This window comes from Buceros rhinoceros, unplaced genomic scaffold (genome assembly GCF_000710305.1).
Source record: "Buceros rhinoceros silvestris isolate BGI_N320 unplaced genomic scaffold, ASM71030v1 scaffold13566, whole genome shotgun sequence".
In the NCBI taxonomy this organism is placed as follows: Eukaryota; Metazoa; Chordata; class Aves; order Bucerotiformes; family Bucerotidae; genus Buceros; species Buceros rhinoceros.
In genome coordinates, this window is record NW_010419416.1 from 37,007 (window position 1) to 51,874 (window position 14,868).

General features: G+C 41.9%; 1 protein-coding gene across 1 annotated transcript in view; it reads left to right on the forward strand.

Moving 5' to 3' along the window:
* The window catches only part of KIAA1598 (KIAA1598 ortholog), a 52,899-nt gene that overhangs the window by 27,851 nt on the left and 10,180 nt on the right, over positions 1-14,868 (forward strand). Inside the window, 6 exon segments of the mRNA XM_010138910.1 lie at positions 5,338-5,484; positions 6,724-6,877; positions 7,166-7,271; positions 9,037-9,119; positions 12,816-12,925; positions 13,562-13,615. Coding sequence (XP_010137212.1) covers positions 5,338-5,484; positions 6,724-6,877; positions 7,166-7,271; positions 9,037-9,119; positions 12,816-12,925; positions 13,562-13,615 — 654 coding nt within the window.

Below are 14,868 nucleotides of genomic sequence, written 5' to 3' on the forward strand. Positions count from 1 at the left end.
CCCCCCCCCCCCCTTTTTTTGTTCAGGCAATTAATCTATTGGGGGGGGAAAAAAGTGAAGAGGTTTCCTCCTTTTTCATGTAGTATGTGATCTGTTTCTGAATATATTAGATGATGTCTAAATGCTTAAGACTGTGAGCGTTATAGAACGTATCACTATATTTCTACTGAGGCAAAAAGAAAACAGTAACTGCAGGAAATAAGTAACAACAGAGATTTTTCTTTTTTCCTTTTTTTGGGCCTTGGACAGTTATCCCTCATAAGTGAAGAATGAGTGCTGTAGTCTGACAAACCCTTTTGTCGGGAACAGGCTGGTAGAATAAATAACACAGTGTTTTTAAGGAAGTCACAGTGCTGATGGGGATTCAATTTTCTCACGCTCCAAAACACATGCTCCAAGCACCTCTGTGGTGAGAAGCAAATGATGGAGAAGGAGCAAGGCTGGCTCATCTACTTCAGTTTCCCCTTTCCGAGTAAATTAGACCTTTTGAGCCACAAAACATACTAATGCTACATCTTGTAGCCCTTTAGGAACAGTCCCTTCAGAAGCTGTATGGCAATTAGCCAAATGACCAAAACAACTGTATTGTATCTTTATTAGTCTAAAATTGGTGCAGGTCTTAAAAACTATTAGCCATGAAATGTTATGAATCACCTCGAGAGAGAGGAGTGACTGTTGGCTGCCCATTACTACGTGCATGTCCTTTTTCGTGACTACGTTGCTCAGTTTTCTCTTGGCAGTTTGAAAATCCAGCTAGGGTTAGTCTTTAGCTCCTCTGAAAGAGGAGGTCTCTGAAGGTCGCAGCGCGTTTGCAGAGGTGTATTGCTCTGGTTTTCCATGCTTCACATTGGTTTATTTTTGTTTGTTAAAGAGAGTCCTGTCCGGTGCTCTCCATGACCTCGATGTTAGTCATTTGGGTAATCTTCTCTTCTCTCTGATGTCATGTGATGGTCACAGTCCATAGAGGCAGTTCCCCGGCAGGGAAGAAGATAAGCACCAGATGGAAAATTTTCAGATCAGAGTAATGCCACGTGCACTTTTACTTCAGCACATGCTTAATTTTGTTCTCTGGACTGTCCCCTTACCGCAGAACCTATCTATTTATTGTAGCTTTTTTTCCCAAGTAGCACTTCAGGCGTCTCTGAACCCACTAAAGCACAAGGGATTTGTAACTCATAAGAGGCTGATACCATTGCTTGATGTGCAGCAATTGAGCCTGAGTGAAGAGAGAGCATTTCTAGGTCAATGTCCAAACTATGTGTGTGTTTCTTAACGTGTTTTAAAAAGACACATCTGTGTTTCAATTTTTCTATCTAAAAAAACTGCACCAGCCATTGTTGCCTGCTGTAATATCTATATGCAGTGAAGTTCACAAGCCCAGGTGTCCTTGATAATACAGCAGAGTTAAGCAGTTACAGTTAGTGTATATCTACTTGTTTTTTCTGATTAGCCCCTGAACTAAAATCCACACCTGGATTTATATTTTAAATGGAGTAGCTCCTGAATTTAGAGCCACTTAGTGCCCTGTTAAGCCATAATCAGACAAGATCACTCTGTCCTCTCAATCACATAAAATCCTCCAAAGAGCCTGTTCTTTTGAGAGATACAAGTACCTTGACTCTAGCTCTCCTGAGGCTTACTTCAGGTCAGAACACAAGAGTTCAGGGTACGCATAATGCAAAAGACATCAGCTCCTCTAAACCATGACAAATGTAAATAAGTGGGTTACTGCTCCATGAGGATGACTTACTGATTTCTCTGTAGGATGTGGAGAGGATGGAGCAGTGCTGCCAAGGATGAAATCAGGGCCAACTACGCAGCTGACTGATCTTCTCCTCTTTTTGGTTTGAGACTTTTGAAGTTTGACTCTGCCGTGTTACATACCTGTCGTGACTCTGTTCATAGCAGGAAGAGTTTGCTACTGATTTTTATTTTACTGTATGCAACCAGTGACACCTTATTGTATCAGTGCTGCTGTATTGGGATGTTCTTCTCCCTCAAACTGTAGCTAACACAAGAAAATGTGAGTACCCAAACAGAGTATAGGTGGAAATGTACCAACATATGGATATTAAAGCATTTCCTTTGGCCTCATTTTGCTTCTGGGAGAGGATTTAGTTGGAAAGCATCCAGTTATACCCTGAATGCTACTTGAATGAGGATAGAAGTTCCCAGGGACTTGACACTAACAGACTTGCCTTCTTACTTTTTTAATGAGGAAGAATTCCTTTTTCAGCTCTGGGGTAAACAAAAAACAGCTGCAGCCAACACTCTGTAGGGTAATGGCTAGAGCAGGGGTCTGAGAATGAGGTGTGGCCCCATTAAGGTCAAGGGAAAAAACTCTGTTGTTTTCAGATTTCACCCCCATCTCTTTCCCCCTCCCCAAATGCTGTGTAAACTCTGCTGATGGAAAGTGGCCAAGTTCCAGATTTCCTGCACTCCAGAGCTTCTGTTTGTAAACTCACCAGGGAAACGCAGGTAGCTGGTTTGTACAACACTTGGAGATTTTGTAGATGAAAATAGTAGATGTCCTTTGTGATCTGCCTTTAGCCGCAGTCATGGTTTCAATGGATTCTTCCAGCATCGGCTTAACATTTCTAGCATTGATTGGGATACTCTGCAGATAATTGTCTAGCAGGTGGCAGAGTCGGAACTAATCCATCAATTGGTTAAATTCCACCTAGTCTAAATAATCCTGTTAGTAGCCGTTTTGCCCTTTCAGCAGTCACTTTAATTAATATTCAGGGTTGTGCAGGCGGTCGGGTTTCTGCCCCGCTGAAGCAGGCATTGATGTTTTTAAAATTTTAAGTTAGAATGAATTTCTAAGGGTCTTTTTTGTCCCATGTCAAACACACTGAGCAGCCTCTCAAACTTGCAGTCAGTTCATCCCAGCTTGCTTTCTGCTTTATCTGCCACAACCACTTGTCTGGTTTTGTCCCTTCCATGTAGGATATGCTGATACTTCAAGGATGTGTGTGAAAGTAACTTCTGAAATGGATGGGACTCCCCCTGAGAACTTGATTCCTGTGTGCCTGACTGCAGCATTAAGTTATAAGTGACAACTCTTTTTTTTATGGTGAAGATGCGTTCACATATATCATCAGCAGAACATATTTGCAGTATCAGGGAAGCCATTTACAAAGCTGATTGAAAATGCAAGACTTCCTGTGTAAATTTCTGAATGATAAGGTTTTCACCCAGGTCTTCAATAGGATTTTTTTTTTATTATTTTGTTGCAGAAGAGCAGGATCAAAGTAAATATAAATTTTCTACATTTGGTTAAGTATCTGCTCCACTTGATTTCTTCTTGTTTTGGCACCTTTTGGCTCGCTCAGGCTGGAACAACTCTGTTCCGTTGAGTTTAGTGGCAGAAACTGAGGGAACAAAAATTCCAAAAGCTGGAATTACCACCTCAAAAATCTTTTCTAGATTAAAAAAAAAATTAAACCCAAGTTTTCACTTTCAAACCAAAGTTCACAGTGGGTAAACTGCCTTGGCTGCTAAAGGCAGCTTCTGGAGAGATGTTTCTGTCGGGGTTAAATAACTTCTTACCGACTTTAGCAGGAAACCATGAGACTTTGAGACAGTATTGAGTTCTTTAGAAAGGCCTACTAAATAGCCACTAAAGTACGAAGTTTCAAAGATGCTGTTTCTTTTAGGAAGATAAAATGTTAAGCAAATAGATGAGTTGCAATGCAAAGGCAAACCTTTATGGTTTGGAGTGGGTAGCTTTGATTCTGAACTTCTCTTGCCTTTGAATTGTTCTTGCTATAGCCCTAGTGGCGTGTGGTAACACAAGCATAATCAGTGTGACTGGCAGAGTTCTGGGACAGGGAGCTGATGCCCAGTGCACATTTGCACCACGCCACAGTAGCCTGCATCTTGTCTGAACTTTGGTTTGGTTTGTTTAGTAACTAAGTGCAGTATCAGAGCCTGTATCCATCGTTTCCTCTTCATCGAGTACTTCCAGTCCTTTATTGCCTACCCCCATGGCACAGCTTTGCCCACTGAGGTGTTCATTGTAGCTTTTGTTAGCATTAAGGCCGCATCAACTGACTCTTCTTGGCACGCAGGGTCAAGCAGGCTGCTTCGAGAGTTGGAAGTTCAGCACGGTCAGCAGGCTGCTTGGTCGGTATCTACAGCTAGAGAGGGAGGTGCTTGCTAAGAAGACTCGGTTGAAGTTTCTGTGCAAAGCAGTGGGTGGAATCTTGCTGTGTGAGTCTGCGTCAGCTGATATTTCTTTAAAATCCAATTGTATTAAAAAAAGAAATAAATCACATAGCGTCGCAGTAGCACTGGATGGGAAGAAATCATATATTGTATCTGTAAGTCTAGTTTGTGAATACAGAGTATGGGAACCTGAAAAGATCTCATGGAACTTTTGTATTTCTAACTCTTTATTCTTAAAATATCTTCTTGCTTTTGCTGTGCTGTACAACAGTGTTTTTACAGTTTGAGGAAGCGTCAGTGTTCTCAGGCTGTTCTGCCATAAGTGCTGTACTTTGCTGACCTGTTCACACTCCTCTGAAACCTCAGTGTGACTCCGTCCCCGTTTCTGCTGTAAGAACAGGCACGGCTGAGTTTGTCAGGAGTGGAAGCCCTGTTGCCTGGGGGTCAACCCTCTATGTGAAAGAGATGTCAAGATGCAGAATGAATTCCCTTTTTTTTTTCTTTCTTCCCTGAGTTCCTAAACCTGCTGGAAGGAGCAGATCTCTCAGCACGCGCTGACAGTCTCTGCTCCTCTCCAGTGGAGCCTAGAGAAATGTGTGATATTTTTATGGGTGTCAAGTCTCTAGACTATTTGGGGTTTTTGGTTTGTTTTTTTTCCTCCAAATATGTCCGTTTTCTACATCAAAAACATAACTGGGTAAGAGGAAAGAACACAAAGATCAAAACTGAAAGGCTGAAATTGCCCTGAAATGCTTTTTCCTGGGGCAAGTGAATACACTGATGACACAAACACGGATTGAAATTCATTTCCTAAAGACGCTGTCATTCACATATCCAGGTAACCCTCAAATAAATGGGCTTTATGCCAGGGCTTGCAGTCGTGTGTGAGGAGGTCGCCTGTGAATTCCTAGACGTTTTTTCTTCCACCTAGAGTTCTTTCAGTGTCTCCATAGCTCACAGAATAGGGATCAGATTGCTCCCATTTCCAGGAAGCAAGACTCAGAGATGTGTATGAATTCTGTCCTTCTCACCACCTTCCTCACCATATCCCCACCATATTAACATGACGTTATGTCTTCATTTTCCTTCCAGTTGCCGTTTTTCCCAGGATAGCGTTAGACTGTGCTTAACTATTGTTTTTGTTGGGGGTGGGTTTTGTTTTGGCAGATGTTTATTGAACAAAACAAGATGAAAAGGCAAAGTCAGTTGCTTCTGCAAAATTCTGCTCCTGATCAGCAGCTTTTGAAGGCTTTGGATGACAATGCTAAGCTAACCCAAACATTAGAAGAAGAGAGGCTTCAACACCAACAAAAGGTAAAAAAGGATGATTTTCATCTCATGCAGAAGTTTTTGAAAGCCTCCTACATTTAAGGAGTGTCATGTATTTGTTATGTTCAGAATTACTTGAAATCTGCCCTGTAAGAGTGTACAATGTGAAAATTAAACTGCAGGGGAGATTGTGATTCCCTTTCTCTAAGTCACTGGTAAGACAAAAACCTAAAGGTTTTTCAGTCCAAAGGCTCTGGTTTAGGTAAGTAATTTTTACTGGGTGACAGTGAAATGCAATTATAACCATCAAGTACAGAAGAGCTGACAGGAGAATATTTTGGAGGTTGAGTAATATAAAGGGTATTTGGGGGGGGTAAGCTAAGGCAGCCAGGAGGTGAGAAGTAGGCAGTTCACTTTAGTAGTCTGGTCACAAGAAATGCACAGGGAAGAGCCGGGTGTACTGGAGCAGGGAAGTGTTAGGTGAGTGCCACAGAGTGATGTGATGGGATCTAAACAAGTACATTCTTTGAAATGGAACTAGATCAATCTCTAGCTGGGAGAAATCACCATTGCTGCACTAGAAAGCCTGAAAATGAGGTTTCCCATAGCTGAGAGGCCTGTTCTTGAAACTCGGGTAGGCAGTTCCTGTGCTTTCGTCAATGCAGCAGTACTAAGACTATATAATGTCACACGTTTCTGAATGAGTATTTTGGGAGAATAATTGCCAGTTCATAGAAAAACTGCATCTTTGGCTGCTCAACAGAGCAAAACGTGTATATTTAGGGAGCTGGGAAGTGATTGCTGCTCAGCACCTGAATGCTGCCTCTAAACCTGATGTTCCATAATTCACCCACTGGCATCTGCATGAGTTGAGACAAGGCAATTAAAATAACCGACCTGTCAGTGGAAGTAGTCAGGAAGGGAACAAGAATGTCAATGTTCTCGTGCTTCAAATGAAAGAATGTTCTGAAATTAAATTCTAATTATATGATAAAAACTCTATGAAAAGAAAAAAAGGAACATCTTAAGCTTTAAGTACTTTGGAGCTGATGAATTCTAAAGAGGAGATAAATCAAGTTAGGATATTAACAGAATACTCTGATATTTCTCAGAAAAATCTGTCCAGCTCTCATTCAAAAATTGTCCTCTTTCTTGGATGTGTAGTTCACTCCTGTACTATACCGTCATGTTTTCAGGAATGACTGTACCTAATGGGTTATTCGTCAAAAGGAAGGTCAGAAAACACTTCTCATTGTAATGAATGCTATTGTTTGTCAATTGCAGATCAAAGAATTGGAGGAGCAGCTCGAGAATCAAGCTCTGCATAAAGAGATTAGTCGTCTTAAACAGCAACTAGAACTTTTGGAGGAAGACAAGAAGGAACTAGAGCTTAAGTGTCAGAACTCAGAAGAAAAAGCTAGAGACCTAAAACATTCAGGTGAAATCATGTAATAACTTTCATTTTAGAGGTACAGTGTGTGGGGTGAGTGGGGCATGTCTAATAGAATTATACGTGTTAGATTTGAGACCCCAGCAGCAACAGTTTTTGTGTAGCTGAGATACGTGGTAGGAAACCAAAACCAGAACTTCCTAGCAGCTGTGCGGTTCTGTCTTGGTGTTTGTTTTTCAATTAGTAGTTTTTGTGCTTAAAATGTTGGAGCTGGTTTTTCGAGTAGATGTGAGAAACCAAGAACTCACTCTAGTTTGTTTTATTGCTCTTGCGCAGTTGATGAACTTCAAAAGCGAATACAGCAGTCTGAAAATCCTCCACCACCTCCTCCACCACCACCTCCTCCTCCTCTTCCTCCTCCCCCTCCTCCTAACCCTATACGGTAAGTGCTTGAATCCAGGGTCACAGCGTTAGTGCTTTGCTGAAGCAGAATCCATTACATGAGCTTGCCTCCAAGCGGGAAGAGTGCCTTTAAAGAGAAAAAGGCTTTCTCCATCTGTCTTGGGCTCTTTACCAGCAGGACACAATCTGTGCCCCGCCTGCCAACAGTCTGACACCCTGACCAATTTTGAACAGTGTCTGCCTTGCCAAGCCTGGCGAATTGTCTGGACTGTGACTTTGGAGGAGGAGGGATACCTGTCTCCTCTAAATTTAGGAGATTGTTTTTTTTCCTATTCACCCGATAGCTGTAATTATAGCCTTGCAAAATGCCTGTCTGAATCTACTGCTAAGAAAACCCTTTTGAACCAAAGGATATGTTGGATTACTGTGTGTCACTTCCTGTGCAATACTGGTGATGAAAATGTAGACTCCATTGAGTTCCCACAATTGCTTTCAGAAGGTAAAAAGACAAAAAAAAAAAAAAACCACTACCCCATCATCAAGGAGTTTTGGGTGAAATTTTTTTCAAAAGGTAAAAAAAAAAAAAAAAAAAAAAAACCACTACCCCATCATCAAGGAGTTTTGGGTGAAATTTTCAAAATTAAGCCTGATTTTTGTAAAGGACTGTATCAGTATACGATGTATCAGGTATTAGACCCAAATTAATTAACTAAGCCCTAAAGTGTGCTTAGGTACTTTTAGGAACTCAGCTAATCTTCATGTTGTCTGCTTGATTTAAAAAAATAAATCGACTTTGACACCCTATAGCCTTCCGTAATAGAAATTGCATACAGGATTCTTGTGAACTGCTGTGTGAAACGCGTGTAGAGATGATGAGTGGGGAGAATTCATCCCGTTGTGCATCGTACTTTGTTTTTAGAAATTTAAACCAAACGTGTTCAGAGAAATTGTGTTTGGTCTTTTGCTCTTTTTACATCCATTATCTCATTTGGCTTCCGTGCTGCTTTCTCACTGCTGTGTAGCATGACTTTACTGTGTGGGGGTGTTATGGGCTTTGTTTTGTTTAAGTTTGTGCCCTTTCCTATTTGGAGTAGGTAACGCTATTCATTTTAAGACTCTAGTAGCTAAGTCAGAGTATTTCCTTCGTGCGCTGTGATGTTTGTGTGTGCAGAGGTTGTTTCAGAGCCTTGGCACTGATGATGCATTTTCTGGGACAGAGTTTCAACCTTTATGTCAGGGAGGTCACTCTGCTCTGTAAGAAGCAGCGTTCAGTGAGGAGTGATAGGCCCCACTGATGCATCAGAGGTGCATAGGAGCTTATACTTGGGCTTTCAGATGAATCATTTCCTTGCCTGGACTTTCACGTTTTGACTATAGAGAAGGGATAATTATTTGACGCTGTAAGAAGATTACAAACTTGGAGTTGGTGAGGAGATACTGATCACCATATTTAAGTGTCCTCTGGAGAGTAATGCTTCACTTCAAGATCTACAGCTCTTCTTTCTCGTTATTACTCTGGAGCAGCTTCAATTTGTCATGTGTCACAATGAGGCACACTGTCTTTTACCATTCAAATCTGGAGTGTTTTGATTTGTGCCTAATGTCTGTTGAAAAGAAATAAATTCCTCTGGCGCATTGTGATGGGAAGCGTTGTGGGGGATGATTCAATACATACATCTGCGCTCAAGAACTGCTAAATGAGTCTCTTATAAGTAACTGTATAATCAGGTGTAAGGAAGCGGTTTGTGTATCATGTTCAAGTTCATTCCAACGGTGTGTAATCTGTAATTTCACTTTCCCCAAAGGTCTCTGATGTCAATGATTCGCAAGAGATCTCACTCCAACACCAATGTGAGCAAGAAGGAGAAACCTCCTCAGCAGGAGTCAGGTATGGCTCATCCTTTCTCAGGTGATGTGAATTATTCGCTGGGTACTGCAGTTAACTGTGGGTGCAGATGGTGATGCAAATGCTTATAATTGTCAACATTAACCACTGCTGTCCATGTCCCCAGCATATTCATCTACCTTCCAGTCCAGAAATGTGGTTGCAGCCGAGATATATGTGCTCTGAGACAAGAAGTGGTATCTTTGGCACTGTAGCTGTAGTGCTTCTATGAGGAGAAGCTAAAGACTCTGGAGTTGTTTAGGTTGGAGAGAGAGAGGCTGAAGGGTGACCTTATACCTCTGTACAGCTTCCTGAGGAGGGCGAGTGGAGAGGGAGATGCTGATCTCTTCTCCCTGGTATTCACTGACAGGATGCATGGGAATGATTCAAAGCTGTGTCAGAGGAGCCTCAGACTTGACATTAGGAAGCATTTATTTACCTGAGATGGTGGTCAACCACTGCAGCAGGTTTCCCAGAGAGGCGGTCAGTGCCCTGAGCCCTGTCAGTGTTTAAGAGGCATTTGGACAATGCCCTTAACAACATGCTTTAGCTTTTTTAAACTTTTGGTCATGCAGTTGAACTAGATGATCATTGTATGTTCCTTCCAAATGAAATATTCCATTCCATGCTTCCTCCAGATCCCAAGCAAATTTGTGTAGCCTTCTATGCCTCCACAGCTGAGCTGGTGATCAGCATCCAATTTAATTTTTCCAGATGGATTTTAGTGTGAACAATCTTTGAGGCTGCAGATCAAAAACCTTAAGGGAAGACGTAGCTCTTGCTGTAACTGAAGAAAAGTTCTAATCTTCCCACTTCTGGCTCTAATGCACACCAGACATGTCACGGAGCTGATTTCATCTTTTATCTGGCAGGAAAAAATATCATTCCTTTTTTTTCCCTTGGGGAGAGGGTGGTCAAGTTTCTTATAGGCACACAGAAAATCCTGATGAGATAAGCTTGTATTTGAGTATGGCGGCGTGCTGGGTGTCATGGATGGGGAGAACAGGGTGCTTCAGTTTAGGCCCTGTGCTGTTACACTGAATCCGTGCAGCTTCAGCTGCACCCTGGCAGTTTGCTTCTGCCTGTAGTAGCAAACACTATAGCAGCATTGAGAGGCTCAACCTGTGCCTCTAAACTGTGGACGCTACAGCATGTAGCTGCAGCTACAGCACGTCTGGGGTTTTGCACTTCCACATGTTGTCTGGAAGAGCCCGAAGAACAAAACCTGCAGAGAGCAGGTTATATACAGCATAACACAGCGAAGTTTCCAGTTTCCAAAAGGCTTCTTGTTTGTGATTTCTTCCGTGCAGAGCCTCTGTGCAGAGCCTCTGTGCAGAGCTAGCTGGTTAAATGCTTCGGTTTTCATCCCTTGGTTCACATCTTGTGAAATTACCACGGAGCTGACTGTAACACTAAGCCCTTAATAGTACTGAAAACCTAAAACAAAACAGAGTCTTGCACTAAGGTGGCTCTGCACACAGAATAACAGCTGAAATTGCATTTCATTGTTGATAATGGAAGCTGGAAACCTGGAAGGTTGAGAACAGGAGTTAAGTATAGATTTACAAATGATCATGAGTGCTTGAAGAGTCAGAGCTAGTTAGACAAGCACTGCCAGTTAAATAACCAAGGTTTTTCTCGCTGCTTTTTCTCTTCCTTCTGAAACAGCAGGAGTTTGTTCGTAGTGAATTGCTGAACTCATTTGCTGCCATTTAAACAAAGAAGGGGGCTGCAGAAAGGAACCCGGCTGAAATTATAGGTATAGGATGTAACTGTTCAATTAAAAATTGCTGTTAGCAGGCTGTAATGGTATGTAAGGATGGTTGGATTGTTGGATGGGGCCAAAATGCAGGAAGTGGGGGAAGGAAGTATTAACTCTCCTGTTTTTCAGCTGGGGAACTGAGGAATGAGGTGACTTGGCCAGGTCCCTGGGGGAGTCTTTGGGAACTGGATACCAGTCTGAGAGAAGTAAGGTGGTTGGTCTGGGTAAAATAGAGAGGTGACCTTGTACCAAGATCTCTGATGAAGAGTCAGACTTATCTGTCACTAAAAGTTCAATTATGGTGCCTTCATTTACCAGGTTTCCTTACCTTTTGAAGTGTCCTAGATGTTTTGATTACACCTTTTTGTTGAGACTGTTACAAACAGTGATTGCAGGAAGTACTATGAAATTCACTATAAGTTCTCTACGCCCCATTCTTTTGTTATTTATTAGCAAACTTTAAGAGTTCTGACCTTTCTTCAATCACATATAAACTGCTTCTCCTCTTAATAGTTGAGCTGCTCTTAAAATAAAAATAAAAAAAAGGGGGAAAGTTCTTTCTTGATCTAGTTATTATATCTAACTTGAGGCTTGTTTTGACCCTTGTTAAGGACTTAGAATGAGTGGTTTCTATCCCATACCACCAATTAAGCTTTTATATTTGAAACAGCCTGTTTGTGAAATTAAAGCCTGACATTAAATCGGCTTACAATACAGAAACCGCATTTCTGTGAATCATCAATAGTACCCTGACAAGTGAGAGAACGAAAGTCTATTTAAAATTCCTGTTATATAAGGCACAACGCTGCAGCTTGAATAGTGTCAGCCGTGTTTCTCCATGCATTTGCTTTCAGTGCTCCTTTTTCCCCCATTTTGGTATGGCGTGTTAGATGTCTTTTGTTGCATTATCCCGAACACGGGTAAGTTAACAGGTATTGTTTAGGTTCACCACACAGCTTCCTGTTCTTCCGAGTATTTTGCAGTCCTGATACTGAATCTCTTGAAAAAGCAACTGTTCCCTTTCATAGTGTTTAATTTTTACCTTTTAACTCTATGCAGCGTTCTTTAAATGTGTGGTTTTTACTTCAGTCTGAGATGTTGGTGCATTGTTCTAGCCAGGTTCTCAAACCTGTGTAAAATATGAGACACGTTTGGAGGGCTCATGCTGGGCTGCACACAGGCCTCGCCGTGAGGCATTATCGACTTGTCCTGTGTCAGTGAAGCTGTGGAAATTTCTGCTGAGCCACAGGGAAGAGATGCGGTGGAAATGGGCCTATATTCTTCAGTCCTTGGTGCTTCAGCCTGTAGCACTGAGCTTTTGCAATTCCCAAACAGTTATAAGAACTCTGCATTTTTCAGGACCCAGGACCTGCTTCTGTCCAAACTTCTGTTGAGGTTTGGCATTTATGATGTCCCTGGGTGTCTGTATGATGTCCCTCAATGTCTGTAGACTGGCATTTTATCCTTGAAGAGCTTGTGACAATTTGGCTGACAGCAAGGATCGCTAATAGTTCTGTATCTAGAGACTAGAACTCCTGATAAGTAGAGATGAGGTTGCTGGCTTCCAGCATAAAGATGTATGTAGTCAAGTGAAGTGTCTCCTTGCGGTTCTGCAAGAAAGATCCTGTGAACAGCCTGCTTACGGGGAGAAAAATAAGCCGATGTATTTATGCTTATTTACTTTCTCTATAAAACTGAGAAAAAGCAAGGATTTGGGTAGTACATGAGCAATACGCATCCACGTAGAGGCATGAGTGCAAGTTCGTTGGTATGAGTAAATGCTGTTTTGTCATTAAAACTAATTTATGATAATAGTAACTGGCTGTACCTGGCAAGCAAGCTGTTTAGGAGGCTGTCTGTTTAACAAGCTTTTTTTATTGGTACTATTTCTCTGTAGTTCATATCTGGAGTGTGATATACTCTGATTTTTGGAACAGGTGAAGAGGTTACGGATCTGAAGAGACAAGCTGTTGAAGAAATGATGGACAGAATTAAAAAGGGAGTTCATCTGAGACCAGTCAACCAGTCAAGCAGACCTAAAACAAAGGTTTGGACTAAGTAGCAGATCAATAATATTAGCTTAGTACTGTAATTTACACTGGAAGTAAATCAGGCTTTCTGTAAAACATTCAAAAGAATACGTTTGCCTCATTTGCTTTGCTTTATTTTTGAGTAAAATGAGTTAGAGCAGCCTGTATCTGAAGAACAGAAAAAGAAGCGATGCCAGCAGTAAGTAAATAGAAGCCCAGTTTCTTTGACAGAGAAAGGAACTGAAAGCAAACGTCTTGTAAACAAACAGCTACAACAGGAACAAAAAGCCCAGAGAGAATAACTGAATCGGGTAAAGGGGCTGACCGAGAAGTAGACTGTGTTTAGCGGTATTTCTTCCTTTATGCAACGCTTAGCACTAGTACCTGAATGTGGCTATAAAATATTGCTTACCATCCTCAGAAAAACACCGTCTGTCTTTGTGTAGGCTGTGACTCACTGAGTTAAGAGCTGAGACTCTTCCCTTCGACTTCTAAGAAAGCAGATTGAATATTAGCCATGTGCCCATGCGAGGAGAGTCGGAGGAACATAATACAACTGCACCCTGTGCCGTAGACCCCCTGTCTTCAGCTACAAAGCCTGTCATGGTCCTTTTCAGTGCTTTTTAACATTCATGTGTTGTGCTTGTTTACAGCCAGAAACACCAAAGCCCTCTGAAAGTGCAATGAAAGAATTGAAAGGGATTCTGGTAAGAAAACCTGTTGTTTATATTTCATTATTTTTTTACTTCTCATTATGCTGTCAGGGCCTTCTGTGCACAGTAGTCAAGTATTTGAAACTTCTGCATTAGTTTTGGTTTGAAGCTGTAGTGCAGTTTTGGAGTGAATCCCCCCCATTCTGCTTTTGACTTCAGTCTGACAGAAAGATTGGTTTTGTTTTTTCCAACAGAGTTAATTTTGAGAAAACCAGCCTGTTAACTGCTCTGGATTTGTTTGTTCCTGCCACTAGAGGGGATGTTACAGTCTGCACCTGCCACAGAGCCTTTGGAAACTTCCCAAGTACTCAGAGTGGGGATGAGTAGGGAGGGAGAGGTCCAAAGTAAAGCCTCTGGACTGCACATACAGTAGCTGTAGGGTTCTCCTCATCAACTGCTCTCAATTCCTGCTCTCTCCTGAGGGGTCAGATTTCTTGTTAGGCATAGATGTAGCCTAAACAGAGCAAGAGCTCTCTAGCCTGTCCACATTTATATGTAGAAAAACCTGATTCTGAGTAGTTGTCCCTGTACCCCTCTATCGCTAAATCACTAAGTCAGTTAGGCGTGTATTTCGTCCTGCAATGTGCTGAGTTTGCTTCTGTTCTGTCCTTTACTCAAATATTGCATTACTTATTTAGCTGCTTATTTAGCTGCTTCTGCAAAGGTCCTAAAGTTGTACCAAACACTCAGGAGCTGTAGTTCTTGCTCTCTGACTTCTGTGACCCTGCGGCTTCTTTTAAAGTTGAAATGCAACTTTGGCACATCAGGTGAAGTTTTGCCTTTGTAAGATGAAATACAGTGAAGTCCTGCCTGTATTGAGGTAAAGTGCTTCACATCCACTCTACAGAATGTAAGGCTGATCATTCTAATCATCCACGATAGCACCTAAACAGCCTCTATCAAAATAGCTTCAGTATTGCGTTAGGTGAATCAAGACAGCACAGCGCAGTGTGCCACAGCCTGCGCTGCAATTTAAAGTCATGAGTGTGGCACCAGTGATGTGTTGGACTTGCTGTTCTCCAGTTAGATGAAAGCAGGGGAAGAAGAGAAGAAACGATCTAGAGAGCCACCAGTCCTTAATGCCGAGCTCTTATTAGAGGGACACATAATTAACTGCGGAGGCAAATAGAAAGGGAATAAAATGCAACACGGAGATTGTGTTTTAACTGGAACTCGGTAATTACAGGAATAGTTTGTCATGGCGTGTTGCTTGGACCGGCGAGGGTTGGACTGAGCAATCCTGCTGA